The following is a 19,306-nucleotide window of genomic DNA, read 5'->3' as shown; positions in this document are numbered from 1 at the left end:
GATGGAGATGCTCTAAAGCTAAATTATGGAGTATGAGAATGCAACATGAATATAGAAAAACAAATACTAGAATATTTCAATAAAAACGTAACATCCGGCTAGCAAAAGATAGTCTTCCTTTGTTGTTGAAAAAATAATTTATTTTGCGGATGTTTGTAATTTAAATATGTAGTTAAAAAAAATATTAAAAAATATGAAAGATAAAAGTATAGTAAAAAATATTATAAACAAAAATGAGATTAACTTGTATAAATGGACCAAAATGTCATCATATGAGACACTGCTTAGGTTTTGATGAAAAATTGATAAAATAGAGAGACAAGAAGAAAAGGTGAGTAAAGCTAAAAAAGAAAGAAAAAGTAAGAATAGATCAATGAAGAGAAAGAGAAAAAAATGTAAGCAGTTATTAGTTTCTATTTTTGGATAAAATTATTTATGGACGAACCAAATAAAATGATGAATATATTTTTTTTGGATGGAGAGAAGTCAGAGAACACTTTATTCTCTTTCTACTTACCATTTAAAGATTGCTCCCCCTGTTAATAAAACATGTTTCATTTTAAGTTTATTTTGTTAAAAATCATATTCGTTTATGAAAAAAAATCTGTCTCAACATAATATAAAAATTATACTCCCTCCGTCCCATATTATTTGAGTCACTTCTTTTTCGCACTCGTTTTGAAAAAATAATCATAAATAGTTAAAGTGGAGAAAAAATAAAGTAAAAAAGAAAATACTATAGTTAAGACTATTTTCTACATTATTCTCTCTCTTACTTTTCTTTCTCTCCATTTTAACTGTTTATTATTATTTTTACAAAACAAGTGCAAAAAGAAATGACTCAAGTAACGTGGGACAGATGGAGTATATGTTTTATTTGATATATAAAATAAAACTTTTTAAAATTATAGTGTCATTCTCTAAATATGATAGTATCTTTTACTCTCTCCATCTCATGCTACTAGCACATTTAATTTTCGGACTTTTCCGAATTATCTGCACTATTTATATTTTATATAAAAAGTATGCTATTTAATTAAGATATTAGAATTAGTTCGTGTTTTTTTTTATTAAATGTTGTCTTTTTTACTTAAAATTTTAATTTAATTAAACTAATTACTCATGTTCAAATTTACGCTCTCAAAATGAAATGTGCGACCTGGTGAGACGGGGAGGGTATATAAAACAAATAGAGGAATTTTTAAATCTTTCGGGATGGATGGATGGCGCAAGTGGGGAAGACTCAAGGTCAGCGCGCGTGGGTTAGTGGGGAGGGAGAGAAACACAAGCAAGAAAGAGTAGACAAGCCACATAAATTAACTAAAAAAACTGGTGAAGAAACAAAAAAAGAAAATAAAAATATAGTAGAGAGAGAGAGAAAGAGATGAATGAAGGGGAAGCACTTTTCTACTTTTTTATGTTGCACGCATCCATGGCAGAAAACACAAGGCAGACAGAGTACTACTCCTTGGTCGACTTCACGATACAAAATTAACCATTTCCTCCCACATACCAATCCTCCATTTTCCCCTTCTTCACCTTCTCTCATTCTTCATTCACGGATTGTCTACACACATACATGCATGTATATACCAACTCCCTGCATTCTCTGATTTTGTGTTCCTTTTCCGTTTCTCGGAATAGATGAAGGGGATGCCCTTACCCTTTGATTTTGAGGGGAAGGGGGTGTTAGACTTTGATTTTGCACTCAAGAACAAAGATTTCCTCTCAGATTTCGGTGAGCCTACATCTGTCCTCGACTCCGCCAGAATTCCGAGTAGGCCTACTTCCTCTTCAACCCTGTCTTCCTCTCTCGGCGACACGGCCGGCGTGGCGGCTGTTTCCGACACTACCCCTTGGCACCAAGACTCCACCACCGCCACCAGCTCCAATGCCGGACCACCTCACTCCGACCTCCTCCCCGTTCCGCCGCTGAATCTAGAGATCGGAACAGCAGCAGCCACCGCCAACCCGGAGAAATTCGCCATGGAGGACTGGGAGAGCGTGCTGTCTGAGTCCGCCGCCGTCTCGCCTAGCCAGGAGCAGGCCTTCCTCCGTTGGGTGATGGGTGATGTGGAGGACCCTCATCTCAGTAAGTCAATCCAAATCGGAGGAGGCGCGGCGGAGTTCGATTTCAGCAGCGGCGGCTTCGGAGTTGTAGATCAGGGGTTCGGCGGGGACCAATTTGGGGCAATTTCAAACTACAGATCCAGCGCTGGTTTGGCTCCCAACCCTAATTTCAAAATTTCCCCAAATTTGATGAATCCATCTTCAATTCCTAACAATCTCGGCGCAGAAATGAAGCCGCCTCCAATTTTCAACCCGCAGCTGCTGATGAATCAGCAGCCCCCCTTCTTCTTCCCGCAGCAGCAAGAGCAGAACCTCTTCGGGCCTCCTCAGGCGAAGCGGCACAACGCCGGTGAGGAGCAGATCTCGAGAGACACTGGTCAGCTCCCTCATTACCTGCATCAGCAGAAGCCCAAAATGGAGGAATTAGGGCACCAGCAGCAGCAGCAGCAGCAGGCCATAGTCGACCAGCTATTCAAGGCTGCAGAGCTGGTCCAGACTGGAAATCCAGTACTCGCGCAAGGGATATTGGCGCGGCTCAATCACCAGCTCTCCCCCATTGGTAAGCCTTTCAACAGGGCTGCTTTTTATTGCAAGGAGGCTTTGCAACTTCTCCTCCACACTAATGCTAATGCTAATGAGCTCAACAACTCCAACTCCTCACCTTTTAGCCTCGTTTTCAAGATTGGTGCTTACAAATCTTTCTCTGAGATCTCCCCACTTGTCCAATTTGCCAATTTCACCTGCAACCAAGCCATTCTTGAGGTTCTCCAAGGCTTTGATAAGATTCATATCGTCGATTTCGATATTGGCTATGGTGGCCAGTGGGCCTCTCTTATGCAGGAGCTTGCACTGCGCGGAGGGGGCGCCCCCTCCTTCAAGGTTACTGCCCTCGCCTCTACTTCCACCCATGATCAGCTCGAGCTCGGCCTCACACGAGAGAATCTCATCCAGTTTGCCGCTGAGATTAACATTGCATTTGAGTTTGAGGCTATAAGTATTGATTCCTTGAATTCTGCTTCGTGGTCTCTCCCTTTCCATGTGCAAGAGAACGAGGCAATTGCAGTGAATCTCCCTGTTGGCTCTCTTGCCAATCACCAGTTCTCCGTGCCATTGATAATGCGCTTTGTCAAGCAGCTCTCACCGAGGATTGTTGTCTCTGTCGACAGAGGGTGTGATAGGACTGATCTTCCCTTTGCCAACCACATAGTTCACGCCCTCCAGTCTTACTCAAACCTGCTCGAGTCTCTTGATGCTGTCAATGTGAATATGGACGCTCTGCAGAAGATTGAGAGGTTCTTGCTCCAGCCGGGGATTGAGAAGATTGTGATGGGCCGTCTTCGCTCACCTGAAAAGACGCAGCATTGGAGGGCTCTCTTTTTGTCTTCAGGGTTCTCCCCTGTAACGTTTAGCAACTTCACAGAATCACAAGCGGAGTGTGTGATAAAGAGGACTCCCGTTCGAGGTTTTCAAGTGGAGAAGAGGCAGTCTTCTCTCGTTTTATGTTGGCAAAGGAAGGAACTCATCTCTGCTACGGCCTGGAGATGCTGAAGCTCGTGGAATTCTTCTCGAAGGTGCCATGAAATTTCGCAAACTCAACTACTGCCTTAAAATTTTTATGAATATTCATCTTGCCTGAGTTTCCAACTTTCGAATGAACCAGGCACATTTTAGTACTGGATGTTCTAATATAGTTAAATCTTATTTGATGCCGCATGTTAATTGTGGATCTTGGTGATTGATTTATTGTGTTTGTAACCATACACTGGCAGTATTGCAAAACCAGGAATGGGAAGGAAAAAAATCAAAAGAAGTTAACCTTTTTGACTCATTCATTGATATTGGATAGGCAGGTTAAAATTCATGATCATAATTGTGAATATAATCCCTTGTCAAAAGGAATTCTTGTTGGATGATATTTGAGGTCTGGCCATATAGATGTTCATGTTGATCTGTATTGAAGAATTTGATGAGTTTTATTCCCCTTTTATTGTGCATGAAGATATATGGTAGTCGATCGTACTAAATTGCTGGAAAATGCGAATTTCTCGGCTACATTTGGATGGAAGAAGCATCTTCATGCGACATGGTTTTTTTGATTTTGTAGGTGATTTAGATGGATAAGCTAAGCTAAGCTGCATTTTGCTGATATGAAAACTAGCAAGAAACCAGACATGTTTCCATGTACTAGATGTTGTTAATTAAGCTTTGATGTTGTAAGAAAATTATGCAATCTTTGAATGAATCTCTCTAGAGAGAGAAAGAGGTAGAGAGAGAGAGGAGGCGACATTTGGGGTGTTGAACAAAATAGGATGTTGGCCTGGAAATTCTATTTAGTACATGCATCTCTATGATTGGTATGTCCCTTTCAATTATAATGAGATTATTATAATATTGATTTTGGTGTTAATTAATTGTTTCAGTTATGGTTTTTTGCCCTCTTTGTCGTCCATCACGTTACTTTGCATGCTAACATTTCATATTTTAATCCCCATCGAACTTGCTGCTGTTAAGGCTAATCCCTCATTTTTTAATCCCTGTCCTAATCAACTCACATGGGACTTGTACTATTGGACCCTCTCTACTTTACTTTAATCCATCTTTCTTTAATCTCAACAATTCTTTTATTTAACCTAATCCTCATTTTATAAGATCTAAGGCCATGTTGCCCCTCCCCCCCCTGTGTGTGTGTGTGTGTGAGATAATCCATCTTTCTTTAATCTCAACAATTCTTTTATTTAACCTAATCCTCATTTTATAAGATCTAAGGCCATGTTGCCCCCCCCCCTGTGTGTGTGTGTGTGAGAGAGAGAGAGAGAGAGAGAGAGAGAGAGAGAGAGAGAGAGAGAGAGAGAGAGAGAGAGAGAGAGAGAGAGAGAGAGAGAGAGAGAGATTTTATAATTATTTCATTTCAAGAATGGTTTTGAGCCCTTTTATTTTTCATGGTTTCAATTAAAATGTCACGGTTTCGGTTTCGGTTTCATTTTAATGTCTAGTTCCGGTTTGGAACCTTAACCAGCGATTCTAGTCTCACGATTAACCACCGGTTCGCTAAACATTGGACATCTCTACTTTGAAGTGGTTGATGTCGAGTTTTGATGGTGTGTTTCAGAGTAATCTAATTATTTGTGGGAGATCATTAATGTTATCTTGTTGATAACTGTTATATGTCCTACTCCTTAATGTTCTTTAATCTGAATTTCTTTCCTTTACAAAATTGTTTGTTTATTAGCGCTTTGTCTGTTCTAAAAATGATTTACATAACTTGTCCAATCAAAATGGCTACAATTTTGGTCATTATCAATGATGAGTGAGTACTATTTATAATATGCCAAATCCTAGTCAAAATCTTGCCAAATCTTAATTTCCTAAATTACTTAATCAAGGTTAATAAATCCAAGTAGATTTTCCTAAAAAAGGTCTGTTCACTTCCATTACTTCTTTGACCAAATACAAAATCACAAATATGTCACAATAACACTACAAACCTGTGGATTTTGTGTTCTTAAAATTTGACATTGTGGAAAATTAGGCAATCTTTTCGATATGATTTTATAATGCTATATTGGATACCAAGAAAGGTTTTGGTATCCAAAGAATTTTGCTTATCCCCATTAATGGTGAAGTCCAAAACAGCCCTGCATTAATTAAAATGATTAAGAAGGAGCACAAGCCTTGTTAAAGAAACATAGGCATATGATTAAACAACTCTTTGCTGACACACAATACACTACACTGTCATCTTTAGTCTTTGTCTCTCATCTCACTCAAGTGTTTTCCACTCATTCATAATTTTTCATTATTTTATAATAAAACAAAATAGAGTACCGTCTCATAAGATATTGCATTTTGGTATTGAATTTTAATATACAATTAGTAAAGTAAAAAAAATATAAAAAGAAAAAAAAATTAAAGTATTATTAGTCGAGAATGTGTTCCTTCTCATTAGAGATAAAAGAATTTCTAAATTTAGTAAATTCATAGATCTTTTGATAGACTAGAAAGAAAATAGTGTATATTCTTATGAGACGTGAAATATTAATTGAGATGTTATACTCATCGCGGAAAAGTTTTCTTACATAATTAATTGACTGGGTTAATCTATCTAGATATAAAGGTAATGAGGATTATATTTGAATGATTGTAGGTAGCAGTCATTTACCTCACATTTTAACTCATGACCCACTTATGGTAATAGACATTTCATTCAATCATTAGAGACATGTAACGCATTCATTAGAGAAGCATGTTTTATTTTAGTGGTTATTTTTAATCTGACTTATTTTGTAACACCACACTAATGCATTATATGCATTTCACAACTATTGAATGGACCGAACTAACACTTCTACAATAAAAAGCACTGTATAAACACATTTACAATAGGGAAACACTGAATCACTACACTTTTTCTCATTTTTTAAAAAAATTTTCAATTCTTTCATAATTGATCTAAGTTGTATTTAAATTAATAAATGACTTAACTAAAAATAATAAATAAAAATTATATAATTAAAATCCTAAGGTTAATTAATTAAAACAAAAAATAACATAATACAACTCCTAAATGTACTTAACTATTAAAATTAAACTATATTAAATCACATAAATGAATTAAAATAAAATTATATTATTGAAAAACTTCTAATGAGCTTGTTGATTAGGACTCTTGGACAAATGAATAATGTCCAGAACTATAATAGTTAGAGATTCTCAAAATAATTCATTATCCCCAGGGGTGAGCAAAAAAACCAAAAACCGAATATCCGAACCGAGCCAAACCGAAATTTAGAAATTTGGTTCGGTTTCTTCGATTTTTCGGTTCGGTTCTGTTTTAAAAATTCAAAAATTTCGATTTTTCGGTTCGGTTCGGTTCGGGCGAAAAAAAAACCAAAAAATCAAAAAACCGAATTATATTTTAAATATAATATTATATATATTTATTCTATTAATTTAGTATATTATATAATATATATTCTTTTAATATATTTTATATAATATTCATTATATATATATTCTATTAATTTTATATTGTATAGTATATTATATTCTATTAGTATATAAAATAAAATATTATATATATTAATGTATATTTTTTCGATTTTTCGGTTTTTTTTTTTAAATTTCGGTTTTTCGATTTTGGCAAAAAAGCGAACTGAAACTCGAATGCTCACTCGGTCACTCCTAATTAACCCACAAGTCATAGTAAAAATGAATATGATTAAAACTGAATTTGAAGATGAAGACGTAGATGATGGTGAAGAAACCATCATTGACTCAACCATGGAAGCATATTTTACTTGACCAATCACAAAGAATTAAAACAAGCAACTTTCAATGAAATAATTGGATAAAATGTCACTCATGGAGATAGGCTTGCTCGTAAGAGTCTTCACGCAACTCAATATTTAACTAAGTATATAAAATAATCTAAATGAGCTATTAATACTTGCCGCTAAGAAATAGGCAAATTAGAAAACTTGGATGAAAAGTCATCATTTTTGGGACATAGCACTCGGTCGAGTGGTTTTTTGGTCTAGCTCCATTGACCGAGTCGAGCTCTCTGAAATCTCTACGCCCTCCTTTGATTCGGCCAAGTGGCATTATAATTGGAAGTCACTTGTTCGAGTGGTACTCTCTTGAATCTGACGCCCTATCTCCACTCAACCGAGAAAAGACTCCGGGCATGGAACCACTCGGTTGAGTAGACCTCTATGGATTCCTTCACGCTAACTTTCACTCAGTCGAGTGGGGATAAAGTTCAGTCTAGGCTCGACCTAGTCGTCACTTTTGAAATGATGGGCCGCAACTCCCAATCAGTCGATTGGGAGATGTAGTGACATCCCTTAGACCATTCGTGCCTTCGTGGTGCCTTTTTCGCGCCACAACCCTGACTCGACTCCTCGGCTTGCCTTCGTCTTCATTCTTGGATCCAATCAAATCATGAATCTCGAGGACGGTATATACTTGACGTTTAACGACTCTCACCAGGCTAAAGTACCCCTTTAGTGACTCCTCAATCCTTGTGCAAGAAACCAAAAAATGTGAACTAAAATTCAAATTAGAGAGACTGATTGAGATGACAGCTTAGTATGATCAGTCTCTGAGTTCAAATTCTTGTTCTTAACATAGGCCCTATTAAAATGAGTCATTTAAGTTCACAATTTAAATCTCAGTCGGATACATGTTACATTCAATATAACAATTAAATATATATAAATAAAACATACTCCGTATTAAGATTTACGGTCAATGTACTTATCTCGACAACAATAAAAATAAAGATGATATCGACATTTAGCATGATACATTGATGGCGATTGTAAACCTTTCAAAACGTGGCCCCTCATAATAATGAAGGGAATTGACCCATTCAAATTTAATTATTTATATACCGAATAGTACGCTTACATATGCACGAAAATTAAATATATATTTCTTATAATTAAAAATTATAGTACTCTATATGTTTATGAATTTCCCTATCAGAATAGCTTTATAGAAAACGAAATCTAAATATTACGTGAGATGGAGAAAACTTTGCATCCATAAAATTCAATATATATTGCCCACCTGATTTTGAATGTTGCATTCTTGAAATCGATGTGATGGCCATAACTTTCAGTATATTTTCACGAATTTTAAATTGTTGAAATTTATGACACACATTTGCTCGCGTGGATGTACTTGGTTTAGGCATGGTTAGGATGGTGACTCGCACATTAGTTTGATATTATCTATTTTGAATCAAGTATGAATTTATTTTAGGATTATTACCAAAAGACATCAAAACTAATTGGGTTAGACACCACTTATATATTACTTCCATCTTCCCTCATTATGCAAAGTGGAATGAGTTTGCAACTCAACAGACCTCCCATTAAATCGAGATCTTATCGGGAACGCAGTCGACACATCGAGTCATTCTGGGCCCCACTCTAAGCTGAGTCTTCGAAGCCCTAACTCGAAACATGGTTCATCCAGGGCCCGACCAACCTGGGCTCTGATACCGCAGGATCGTCGACTGTACTTTAGTTTGATATTATTCGTTTTGAGCTAAGTCCACCTAAATTTATTTTTGGGTCACTCCCAAGAAGTCTTAAACTAATTAAGATTGTACAGCACTTATATATTGCTTCCAACTTCCCTCATTCTATGATGCGACATGCATTTTATAATTACATCGATGTTTTTATAATCTTATCTGATTATGATATACATATACACATTGCCCGAATATTGATTGTTGTATCTAAAATTTTGACGGCCAATATTAAAAAGAGTAGTGATAAATAACAAGCTTATAAAGATCCATGTTGAATTTTATACTGATCCTTCATTTTCAACAATATACTGATCTGCAAATTGTTATTTTTTTCAATGAATACAGATTCATTTTGAACATTATACTTATTACACAAATCCCCATTGAACTATGTACATGTTCACGTTGAACAATATACAGAGTCTATTTTGCAATATATGCAAATTATTTTGCAATATATTACACAAATCATTTCTTGGCATTAGATCTTCCAATCGCACGATCCAGATTAGTTATTAGTTAGCATATAAAATATGGTCATTTTTTAATACAATCTCTAGTATACATTTCACTTATCATACCATAAATTAACTTATATTAGATCCCTAGACTAATTATGCTTTAGATCCCATAATATGTAAAATAAAATTTAAAACTGATGTTTTGTGCTTAATCACCAACACAAATTGCAATTGCATGCATCAAGCATTAAGTCTCTCAATTGGCAAGATACTATAACAACTTGTTCTTCTTAATTAGTGATGTCTCGAGTTTACTCCCCCACCATTTTGTCTTCAACTTCCTTCGAAAGGACGAGACAAGACGAGACGAGACAGCCGAGTTGGGCGGTAAAAAGGACTTTGGTACATACACAAAACAAGATCAGGATGCCTTTTGTTGCCATAGGAAAGCAATGATTCTAAAGGAACACGATAAAAACTGAGAAAGGTCACCAACCATAAATAACTTAGATGTATAAAATCGCTCACACTTTCTCTTGCAGGTTCTACAGGACAAAAAAAGGTGGAAGATATAATAATAGAAAAAGAGAAGAGAAAAACACACTTTAATGAAAAGTATAATGATTTGCAACTTTTCTATTAGGAGTTTGAAGTGGGCACTTTTGTCACTCACAAGCCTCTCCTAGGAGTGAGGGATTTGGGCTTTTTGATATTTATGAAAGAACATTCAGACATCACATATTACATTACATTTTCTTTGCCAGCTTTTATGTCCTTCATGCAAAAAATAGATCCTATTTATGTATATAATTTTTTAATTATTACACTATGCTTTCACACGGCCATATTTGATGGGGTCACTAATCAAAAAACCCTAATATCCAAAATTCAGCTTTCTTATTAGTTTAAAGCCAAAATCTTGTGTTCGCAAAAGTAAATGAGATAACAAAAAAAAGCCCTTTGATTTCATATACTAGCAATTTATGCGAATTATAATTCGTTTGTGACGTGTTGCTTATGAGATCATTTGATTTCTTGGTCATTTCAAATTTTCAATAATTGATGGTATAATGTTAATCTGCTTTAGTGATTCTTTTATACTGTCATAAGTACTATATTTTGTGCCGATAATATTCTTGATCTGTTTAATCCAGAATATAAAAAAATTATGACTAGTCAATTCATGCGCCACTAGATATATTTTAATTTGATTTGCACACGTTTATGCGAGCAATTCTTTTTTAAAATTCCAAACAAGATAAAAGAAACTAGTGATCCATATAATTATTTACATGGTTTAATGTTTAATTTGATGATTGATGATAAGTCCGGATAATAGTTTGTCAGCTCAAGTTTTGATGAGACATCATTGATGAGTCAACATCGATTTTTATTTTGGCTACAAAATGCGTCCCATCTAAATGTTTTGTCTAATTTATGACTTCATATAATAGTGAAATAAGAGTAGTATATTCTTGAAAGACAAGATCAAATTGAGACAAAAACTAATTAACCAAACCATGGATGTAATATTGAGTTCATATCTTCTTGTGGTAGAGTATAATTTACTTAAGAAAAAGACTTAACAAAATAATAACGATATAGTAATCAAGATTGTTAAAATCCTATAAAGGGTAACATGCAACCATAGGAATAAAGTGTTGGTGAAATTCAAATTTGGACAGACAAAAAATTAAATATAACAACAAAACTCGATTATTAAAAGTAAAAAAAAAAAAACAAGATCAAGCAGAAGAGAATCCGAGGCAAAGGGGGAAAAGAGAGAAAAGTAAGAAAAGAGTAAAGTGAAAAAGAAAGGAGGATGTATGTATGTGTGTGTAATATGTGTGCGTGTGCCATGAAAAAGATAGTGTTTTTTTTTCAAGAAAAAGTCAGGGTTGTCATCAAGCAAAGCTTATCTCTCTCTATCTCTCTCATCAATCTAAAATTAAAGGCAATTTCATGATATGCTTTGGGCACCACAACTCCTCTTTAACTCTTCTCCATCATTTTTACTCTCTTTCTCTCTCATCAATCTTTTCCACCATAGTCTGCTTTAAAACAACGCATTCCTTCCTTCCCACACATATATTTTGTTTGGTTATATACCAAAACCAAAAGTAAGCACTCATGTTTGTACAAAAGCAAGTTGAACTTGTGGTAGGCCCCTTGATAACTATCCTACATTTCTATCATCTGTCTTTTTCTCCTTTTTTTCCCTCTACCTTTATTTTTCTACACCTTCTTTGCATGGATAACATCCCATTTCTCCTTCCATTTATTTGCATGCTGCTCTTATTTTCCTATATATATATATGAACCCCAATAACTTTTTTTTTTCTCTCTCCCTCATTTTCATTATGTGTATCATCAAGGTCAAACCCAAAAATATGCATTATTTATACTATATGTGACAAATATATTATAGTGGTTCTTTTTGCTTTACCAGTTTCTATCTCCCAACTGAGTAAGGTTGGGTCTTGATTTATCTGTAGGCCCAGAAAATTGGCAAATGTTTCAGCCCAATAATAAATTTATTGTCTATTGTGATGATGGCATAGTAATAGAGGCGTTTTTTCATTTTCGTTTTTTTTATTTCCGTCCGTTCCATAGTAATAGAGTCATTTCCCTTTTTAGTAAAAGTCAACACATTTTTCCACAACTACTTTACTCTCTCTTACTTTTTCTATCTTCATATCTCTACTTTTTTCATTTTCCACTTTATTCTCTCTTTACTTAACTCACCTAACACAATTTTTCTTAATCTCCGTGATGAAAAGTTTTGCCTCCGTTACTATGGAACCGAGAGAGTATTATACTTCTACTTTTAGCCTTAACATCACTTATTATGTTGTTTAAAAGTCTAATGACAATCTTGAAAATCACTTGATTGAAAATGAGCTGCTCAACAGATTAAAATAAAGAGCAAACAATTTGTGGGTAAAATTTAAAGGTTTTAGAGTTGTTGAAGAAACAAATACACATGACCAAATGTCTGCTGCTTCTTTTGAGATATATTTGGGTCAATCTCATTTTTATGGCCCTTTTCCCTTTTGTTCACTAGAAATAGATAACAAGTTGACAAATATCACATTTTATTTACTCAAATAGTTGAGTAAAGTTTTCAGACATCATATTTGGCCACTCTCACTCTAGATAGGCATAAGTTGACAAGTTTTTGGCTATACATTAATATATAGTAATAATAATTCAAGGACTGGAAATGATTTTCGCAAAACTCAAATTCAGCCCTTAATCTATTAAATACAGCTCAAGATTATACAATGACTAGTTTATTTGAAACTCCAAATGGAATAGTACACTATCTAACTACTGACCAATTATCCTTCTGGAGTAATGCCTTACCTTAACAAGCAAAAGAAACTCTAGATTTGGGGCATCTAATGATTACAATTTATGATGAAATTGAATAATTTGGAAGGAAATTAGACTTGCATACTGGTCAATTTGTCCCATTTCCTGCTTTGATGGCTCCAGAGCTACCGCTATTATGAAGTTGCGCACATTTGACATCTAAAGCTAACCAGGCTGTCCATTGTTCAGTCGATCAAATTCCATAGAGTGGTAGGAATGTTTTCACGAAAGAGTGAGCAAGGGCTCCTGTGAAAATGTAGCTGTCGGCTCTATCTAGTATCCCTCCTGCTTACACAAAACAGACTGTTAGATGAGCAACGTGTACGCACACAGCAACAGGAATGGTGTGCTCTGCTGACAAAATGAAAAGGTGTGCAATGATGTCGATATTGATTTAAGACCAAATGCGTGAAAAAGATGCTGAACTGCTGAAGACGTATTTTCTTTAATCATTACTAAACCAAACCAGAGCATCAAATTCTCCAAACTAATGGCTTCAATCAGATTGTAGATACATAATGAAGATGGCTGACTAGAACATGCTGAGTAGCTTCAACTTGCAACCAAACCATCTCATAGAAATCATACTAGCAAGCTGAACTGTATCTCAGGCATTACTGGTCGTAATGTATTTACAGAACAACCTAAAGTCATCCAGAGTACAAGAAAATCAAGAAAGGAAACATAAAATCCATAGGAGTTAATGGCATTTATTGCAGCCTAAACTAGAGTACATGTAGTGAATTTAAAATTTTGGTGATCATGCGATTTTCTGGCAACTTTTAAGGCCCTTCTTGGTATGATGGAATGGAATGTGATTCCTACTTTCATTCTATTCATTTGCTTGGTATAATAGAATGAAGGAGATAATGGAATGAAAATGCAAAAAAATTATCATTTCATTCCTACCTTCATTCCATTCCACCCTCATTATTCCATTCCATCATACTAAGAAGGGCCTAAGTGGTCAAAAGATGGTCCGCTATGAGCAATATCACAATTTTTTTAAAAGTTGGGCAAGATGCACACTCGCAACAATGAAAACACACAAAACGTTTGAGCCTTACCATGTCCCGGTATGAGAGATCCTGAATCCTTGACACCTGCATCACGCTTGATCATGGACTCAGTAAGATCACCAAAGAGGGATCCAAAGAAGTTCAGAAACCCAAAAGCTACAGCACTGAAAAATAAAGAAAAGTACCAGTTTATTCCCAGGAAATTTCCAGTGATGATATTCTTTTTAAGTTACAATGGAGCAGGACTCAAGGGTACGAATGCATGGAGGAACCAATATGAAAATCTTGAGTTCGAGTATAAAAACTTATAGAACAAACCAAGCACCTCAGGGTAGTAGTAGGCCAACAGAAGACCTTGGCCAATAAAACAGAAGTCATTATACAACCACCTAATCCAACTAGAGCTCCCTCCCACGTCTTTTTTGGACTGACTGCGGTAAGTGGTGTCCGGCCAAAGGCCTGTACAAAAAATCCTCAAGACCTTAACACCATATATCTTGCCAACAAAAACATTTATGAGAACATTAGCTGAGAAAACTAGTTTAGAGAAAAAGAGATTACCTTGCCACCAATAAAAGCAAATGTATCTGCTGCAATAATACTGCTAATTGAGATCAAGGTGGCCATAAGACCTACTGTCCACATAGTTTTTCCACCAAGAAGAAGAGGCCAAGATGCTGCAAATCCTGCCAAACACATACGTAGTTCAAAATATTTGTCCTAGCCACTATGTTGACCCAGTAGAATCTTGCAGAGTTCTAATAGCATCAGTGCATCACCGTCATATTTTGCCACATAACATCAGAAGTTGTATAAACAAAAATGACAATATAAGACTAGAGATCCAAAAAAAAGGAGTAATGTATTATATATTGTAGTACACTGTAGGGGAGTGTGGCAATATATTTTAGTAAACCAAATTCTGTCGTCAGCTTGATATTCACTTAAGTTTTTATAGCCCAAAAACACTACATTAAAGTCTCTAATCAATCCTACTTAACCTCACAACATCCAGAATGAAAAAATATGAATCTAAATGCATAAATTGAACAATCTAAGCAGCTTTAGAAAACAGACTTTCAGATTGTCCGATTTGAGACAGAGACCAAATAGTGTAACTGAGTTTTGGTATGTTACTATGGGCAGAAGACAATATAAGTCATATAATACCAACCAAGCCATTATGTTTAATCTCATTAAACATTCCACTCCCTCCACTGACTCTAGGCGTCTACTCTGATAACACTTTATAAAAAAATAACGAAGTATCGATAAATGATAAAGTGCAGAACATAATGATTGAGAAAATAACATATATGGCCAACTTCATGCATAGATGCACCAAAATTCTAGCAGTGTACATGGTAACACTAAAATATTAATCATGATTCTACTCCAAACCCATATATAGATAATTTGCACATGATCCAGTGCTCTTATGCTTGTCCAATCAAAAGACAAATAGAAAACTGCCTTACTTGTATTCAGTGTAGGAGCTGCTAAACCACACCGCAGCTTAACCCAGAAACTTGGAAGGTAGCCGCAATAGAAAAGTCCAAACATGGTACTACTAAGTTGAGAAAAACGAGGATTTCCCCTCTGCAGAAGGAGTGCCGTAGCAACAAAGAAGGCCGCAGATGTCACAGATACGTCAATATGCCCAAAGTATCTATAAGAAAAAATATAAATATTGTTCAACTAGTAAATCCAAAAATATTGCACCCAATATTCTTCATAAACTACCAAATTTTAGAGGCAAACATTTTTGACATTGAATTACCAGTAATACCAAATACTTCTTTATTAGTATTTTAAACTAAATTCTTCTGATTAAATAATTAATTTCCTTGCCCTCAAGCAGACAAAATCATTTCAAGACACTTCTCTTTCATGCTAAAGTTGCAATTTTCTGTTGGACGCATTATAGCTGCAATACCAAATACGTATCCATTAACAGATGCAGTAGTGACTTGTGAACGAATAAAGCTTTCTTTGCAGAAAGTCATGTTTCAACGACGAATAAAACAATTACTAACAGGCTAACACCACATAATCAAACAAAGTGATTTATTTTCATTTACAAGAAATTGAAAGCTTGGATGCATGTGCATAGCCCAAAAAACATAGCAATGAAGTTAGCCAAAAACTCTTACAGTGTGAGCAGAGGCATAACACTACAGATAACAGAACAAGCTCGTGAAACAAATCGAGGAGGAGGAGTCATTCCAGAAGCAATGCCGCGACTTCTTACCAGCTCAAAGTACTCCCTGGAACCAGCAAACACGGCTGCGGAAAGGGCCACTGTAAAAACCCACTCTCCAGCCAATACTACTCCACCAACTAAGACTCCAATGCCCATTCCAAATATAATCCTTTTCCTTAACTGACTTGTTTTTCTCTTGTGTTCCTCATCTATATCTCCCTCCCCCAGTGACTGATTGCCTCTTTGAACGTCCTACAACATTGCAGAGGTACAGTTGAGATGATACAAACTAGTATCAAAGAGATCATGGCAGTCAAAATTAAATACAAATGTACACTCGTTAGGTGTGGTGAATGAAAAAAATATTTTCCATATAACTCCTACAGTTAAATAGGATCCACGCCCCTTAAAATTGAAAAGAATTTCTTTCTTGAGTTCCTCCCAAGTGATGCACCAACAGGAGCAATCAAAAGTTTTTCGTAAGAGAATGTTGTCCAAGTTGCCCACAACTATCTAACATGGTTTTAAAGCTAAATCTCTTACTACAATTACAAATCTAGAGCTCAGCAATTATGGGAAAAATCAATTTGGGGAAAACTAGTTTTAGGGGCAAAATGCTCACCGAAAATAAGTTTATGGGACAAAGTGTTCATGGGAAAATAGTTGTGAGGACAATTTGGAATCTGCCCCACTACAATCAGATGTAGGTTTCAACTTTAGTCTATTATGCAATGCATAGATCATGTACACCCTTGAACATAGTCACCCAACAGTGATCCCTTATACCAACATATGGAACTCTTAAGGTTTAAGCCATGAAATTCAGAGCATTAGAACAGCCACGATATAACAAGAATCAAGTGGAATGGTCAACATTTTCCCGTGCTCTTCTTTTCTAAAGTTCAACATTTTTTCTCTCCTCCAAAGAGATTGTATGATCATGCCAAATTGGAGTACAATGTTGTCGTATGTCCATTAGCTTCCCTCCCGTTGAAGAATGATCTGACCAGTTCAGAGGGCACACGAAGCCCAATTATCCATGATTTCTAAACCATTATATCCAAAATATGTCATTTTCGATTCCAAAACAAGGGCTTTTTGTTAAATATCCCCAATTGCATCCATCTACTGTAAATCACCATATTTGTACGTTAAGCTAATAACAGCTTACCTGATTAGCAAATTCACCGCCGCTAATTTGGTCCGGCTGCTCTGCGCTAGCCACTCCCAGAATCACCCGCCGGCGTTGATTGACTAAAAGGCCCCTGTGAATTCTGGAAATCCCTTGCACGCTTACATCTAAGTTGAACCTAATCTTCTGGAAATTCGATTGGGCGGCAAATCTGGGAGGAGTTGGGCGATAAGGAAAGTCGGAGTGAGAGCGGGCGGTGCAGAGGGAGCTGACGGAGAGCGGAATTAATGCAATTCTATCCAATTCTACAATTTGCGAAGCCATTGAGACGCGGCAATTGTGTCAGACGGAGAAAGGATACATAAGCGCAGGTTGAGAAGAACTGCGACGGAGATTTCGGTGGAGCTGAATTTTAGTTGGGTAGTAGTCAGTGTACTCGATCTCGATCTCAATCTCAATCTCAAGACTCAAATCAACCCATTCCACCCAAATCCCAAAACCATCAACTCTGATAATATCAAACGAAAAAATAGAGGGTTAGTACTATTTCTTTTCTTTAATATTTTTATCCTTTTTATGGAATATTTTTGCTACTCATTTTAGTTTTAACTCATTTTTATAGTTGAATTTAAAGTATTATTTTTACTGCATAAACAAATAAATATATTCTATTAAAAAGAATAAAAATATTACATAAAATAAGTAATTTTTTTTGTTAAACTACAGTACACCTTTTTTTCTTTTAATATTTTTTATAGAATATCTTTTATATTTTTAATAATAAAATCTACATAAATTTATATTGTTAAAGTAACTTAGAGTATCTTATAACTTATAACTAAAAGTAATTTATATTTGTTGGAAGGAGGAGGATGGCCGCTCATATTCATTAGAGCATCTCCAATGGTAGGCTAGCCACCGGCTAGCCGATTGATGTGGCTAGCCGATCGGCTAGCCGAACCATTGGAGTAGGCTAGCCGAATTTCGGCGAAAAAACCGGCGTGGGTTAGCCGATCGCGTGTGGCTGGCCGATGCGCTGGCCGCCATTGTGGCGGCCCGATCGGCCAGCGCTATTTTTTAATTCTTTTTATTTTTATTTTTCTAATTCTTTTTTTTTTTAAATTTTTGAAAAACTATATAAACGCGATTTTCTCTATCTCTAAATTTCTGTACAAGAGCGACTCTAGCGATGGACAACAACAACTAGCCCAATACAAAATTAAGACCTAAAACAGAAACATGTCATACCGTCGGGGCGGCAAACTATAACGGATTCAAGGCATACTAACATTTTTTAATGTATTTTTTTAATAAATTAGTGAGGAGTAGAGTGGGGCGGTGGCTCGTGTGTGGAAGCCCGGATTTTTTTTTATCATGTAATTTTTTTTATTTTTAGTTAATGTACTTTTTTAAAAAAATAAAATTAATGAATTTTCCCGTATATGTCTCGTAAATTTAATTCGGTAATTTAATCGTGATTTTAATTCCGTAAATGTAGTATATTTTGAATTATTTTTATTGCGGCTGGCCTATGGCTGACCTAAATCTGATGTGACAGGTAGATTTTTTAGTGCTGCTGACGTGGCAGGGGAGAGAATGGCTAGCCTATTACTGGCCTATGTATCGTTGAAGATGCTCTTATAGGAGAGTTCTTAGAACATTGAATAAATATAGAGTACCTAGTGTAGTATGTTTCCAATACTTATTTATTGGTGTAATTTACAATATTTTAATTTCCCTATAAGATCATAACAACAAGAAACATACTCAACAAGAAGTACAATCTCTTCACTTTCTATAGCAATATGCCTATCCAATCTTTCTATATCTCTCTTGATTACCATCTTTAAGAATATTGATAAAAAAACATTTAGAAATCCTAATAAAGAATAATACTACGTAGCTTTAAAATTTAAAGTATATAAAAATAAGACGTAAATGGATTAATGAATAAAGTTGTGTGGGTGGTAATGATTAAATGAATTGTACTCCACATCATAATGC

The 19,306-nt window shown here is 35.5% G+C and overlaps 2 protein-coding genes across 5 annotated transcripts; one reads left to right on the top strand and one right to left on the bottom strand.

Moving 5' to 3' along the window:
- Window positions 1–1,335: 1,335 nt before the first annotated feature.
- Window positions 1,336–4,477, top strand: LOC148927218 (scarecrow-like protein 6). Of its 3 annotated transcripts, none has more exons than XM_089057243.1 (2): window positions 1,336–3,641; window positions 4,175–4,477. In XM_089057243.1, exon 1 carries the CDS (start codon window positions 1,645–1,647, stop codon window positions 3,616–3,618), a length of 1,974 nt encoding a protein of 657 aa, XP_088913369.1. In that variant the 5' UTR covers window positions 1,336–1,644; the 3' UTR covers window positions 3,619–3,641; window positions 4,175–4,477. The 3 variants fall into 3 exon arrangements, with proteins under 3 accessions (XP_088913369.1, XP_088913370.1, XP_088913371.1); XM_089057244.1 differs by having other exon boundaries at window positions 4,070–4,179; XM_089057245.1 differs by lacking the exon at window positions 4,175–4,477 and having other exon boundaries at window positions 1,336–2,218; window positions 2,297–3,898.
- Window positions 4,478–12,800: 8,323 nt separating this feature from the next.
- Window positions 12,801–17,830, bottom strand: LOC125196263 (phosphatidate cytidylyltransferase 4, chloroplastic-like). Of its 2 annotated transcripts, none has more exons than XM_048094711.2 (7): window positions 17,342–17,829; window positions 16,121–16,422; window positions 15,446–15,636; window positions 14,529–14,653; window positions 14,293–14,426; window positions 14,016–14,131; window positions 12,801–13,233 (listed from the first exon to the last, which is right to left on the bottom strand). In XM_048094711.2, the coding sequence occupies exons 1-7, from the start codon at window positions 17,624–17,626 to the stop codon at window positions 13,142–13,144; spliced, it is 1,245 nt and encodes a 414-aa protein (XP_047950668.2). In that variant the 5' UTR covers window positions 17,627–17,829; the 3' UTR covers window positions 12,801–13,141. The 2 variants fall into 2 exon arrangements, with proteins under 2 accessions (XP_047950668.2, XP_047950669.2); XM_048094712.2 differs by lacking the exon at window positions 12,801–13,233 and adding an exon at window positions 13,260–13,592 and having other exon boundaries at window positions 17,342–17,830.
- Between the last annotated feature and the right edge of the window lie 1,476 nt (window positions 17,831–19,306).

The sequence above is a fragment of the Salvia hispanica genome, chromosome 4 (genome assembly GCF_029641045.1).
Source record: "Salvia hispanica isolate PSC_SH4W2 chromosome 4, Shi_PSC_v1, whole genome shotgun sequence".
Taxonomy (NCBI): domain Eukaryota; kingdom Viridiplantae; phylum Streptophyta; class Magnoliopsida; order Lamiales; family Lamiaceae; genus Salvia; species Salvia hispanica.
The sequence above is the reverse complement of the archived record's forward strand: the minus strand, read 5'-3'. Positions and strand labels throughout refer to the sequence as shown.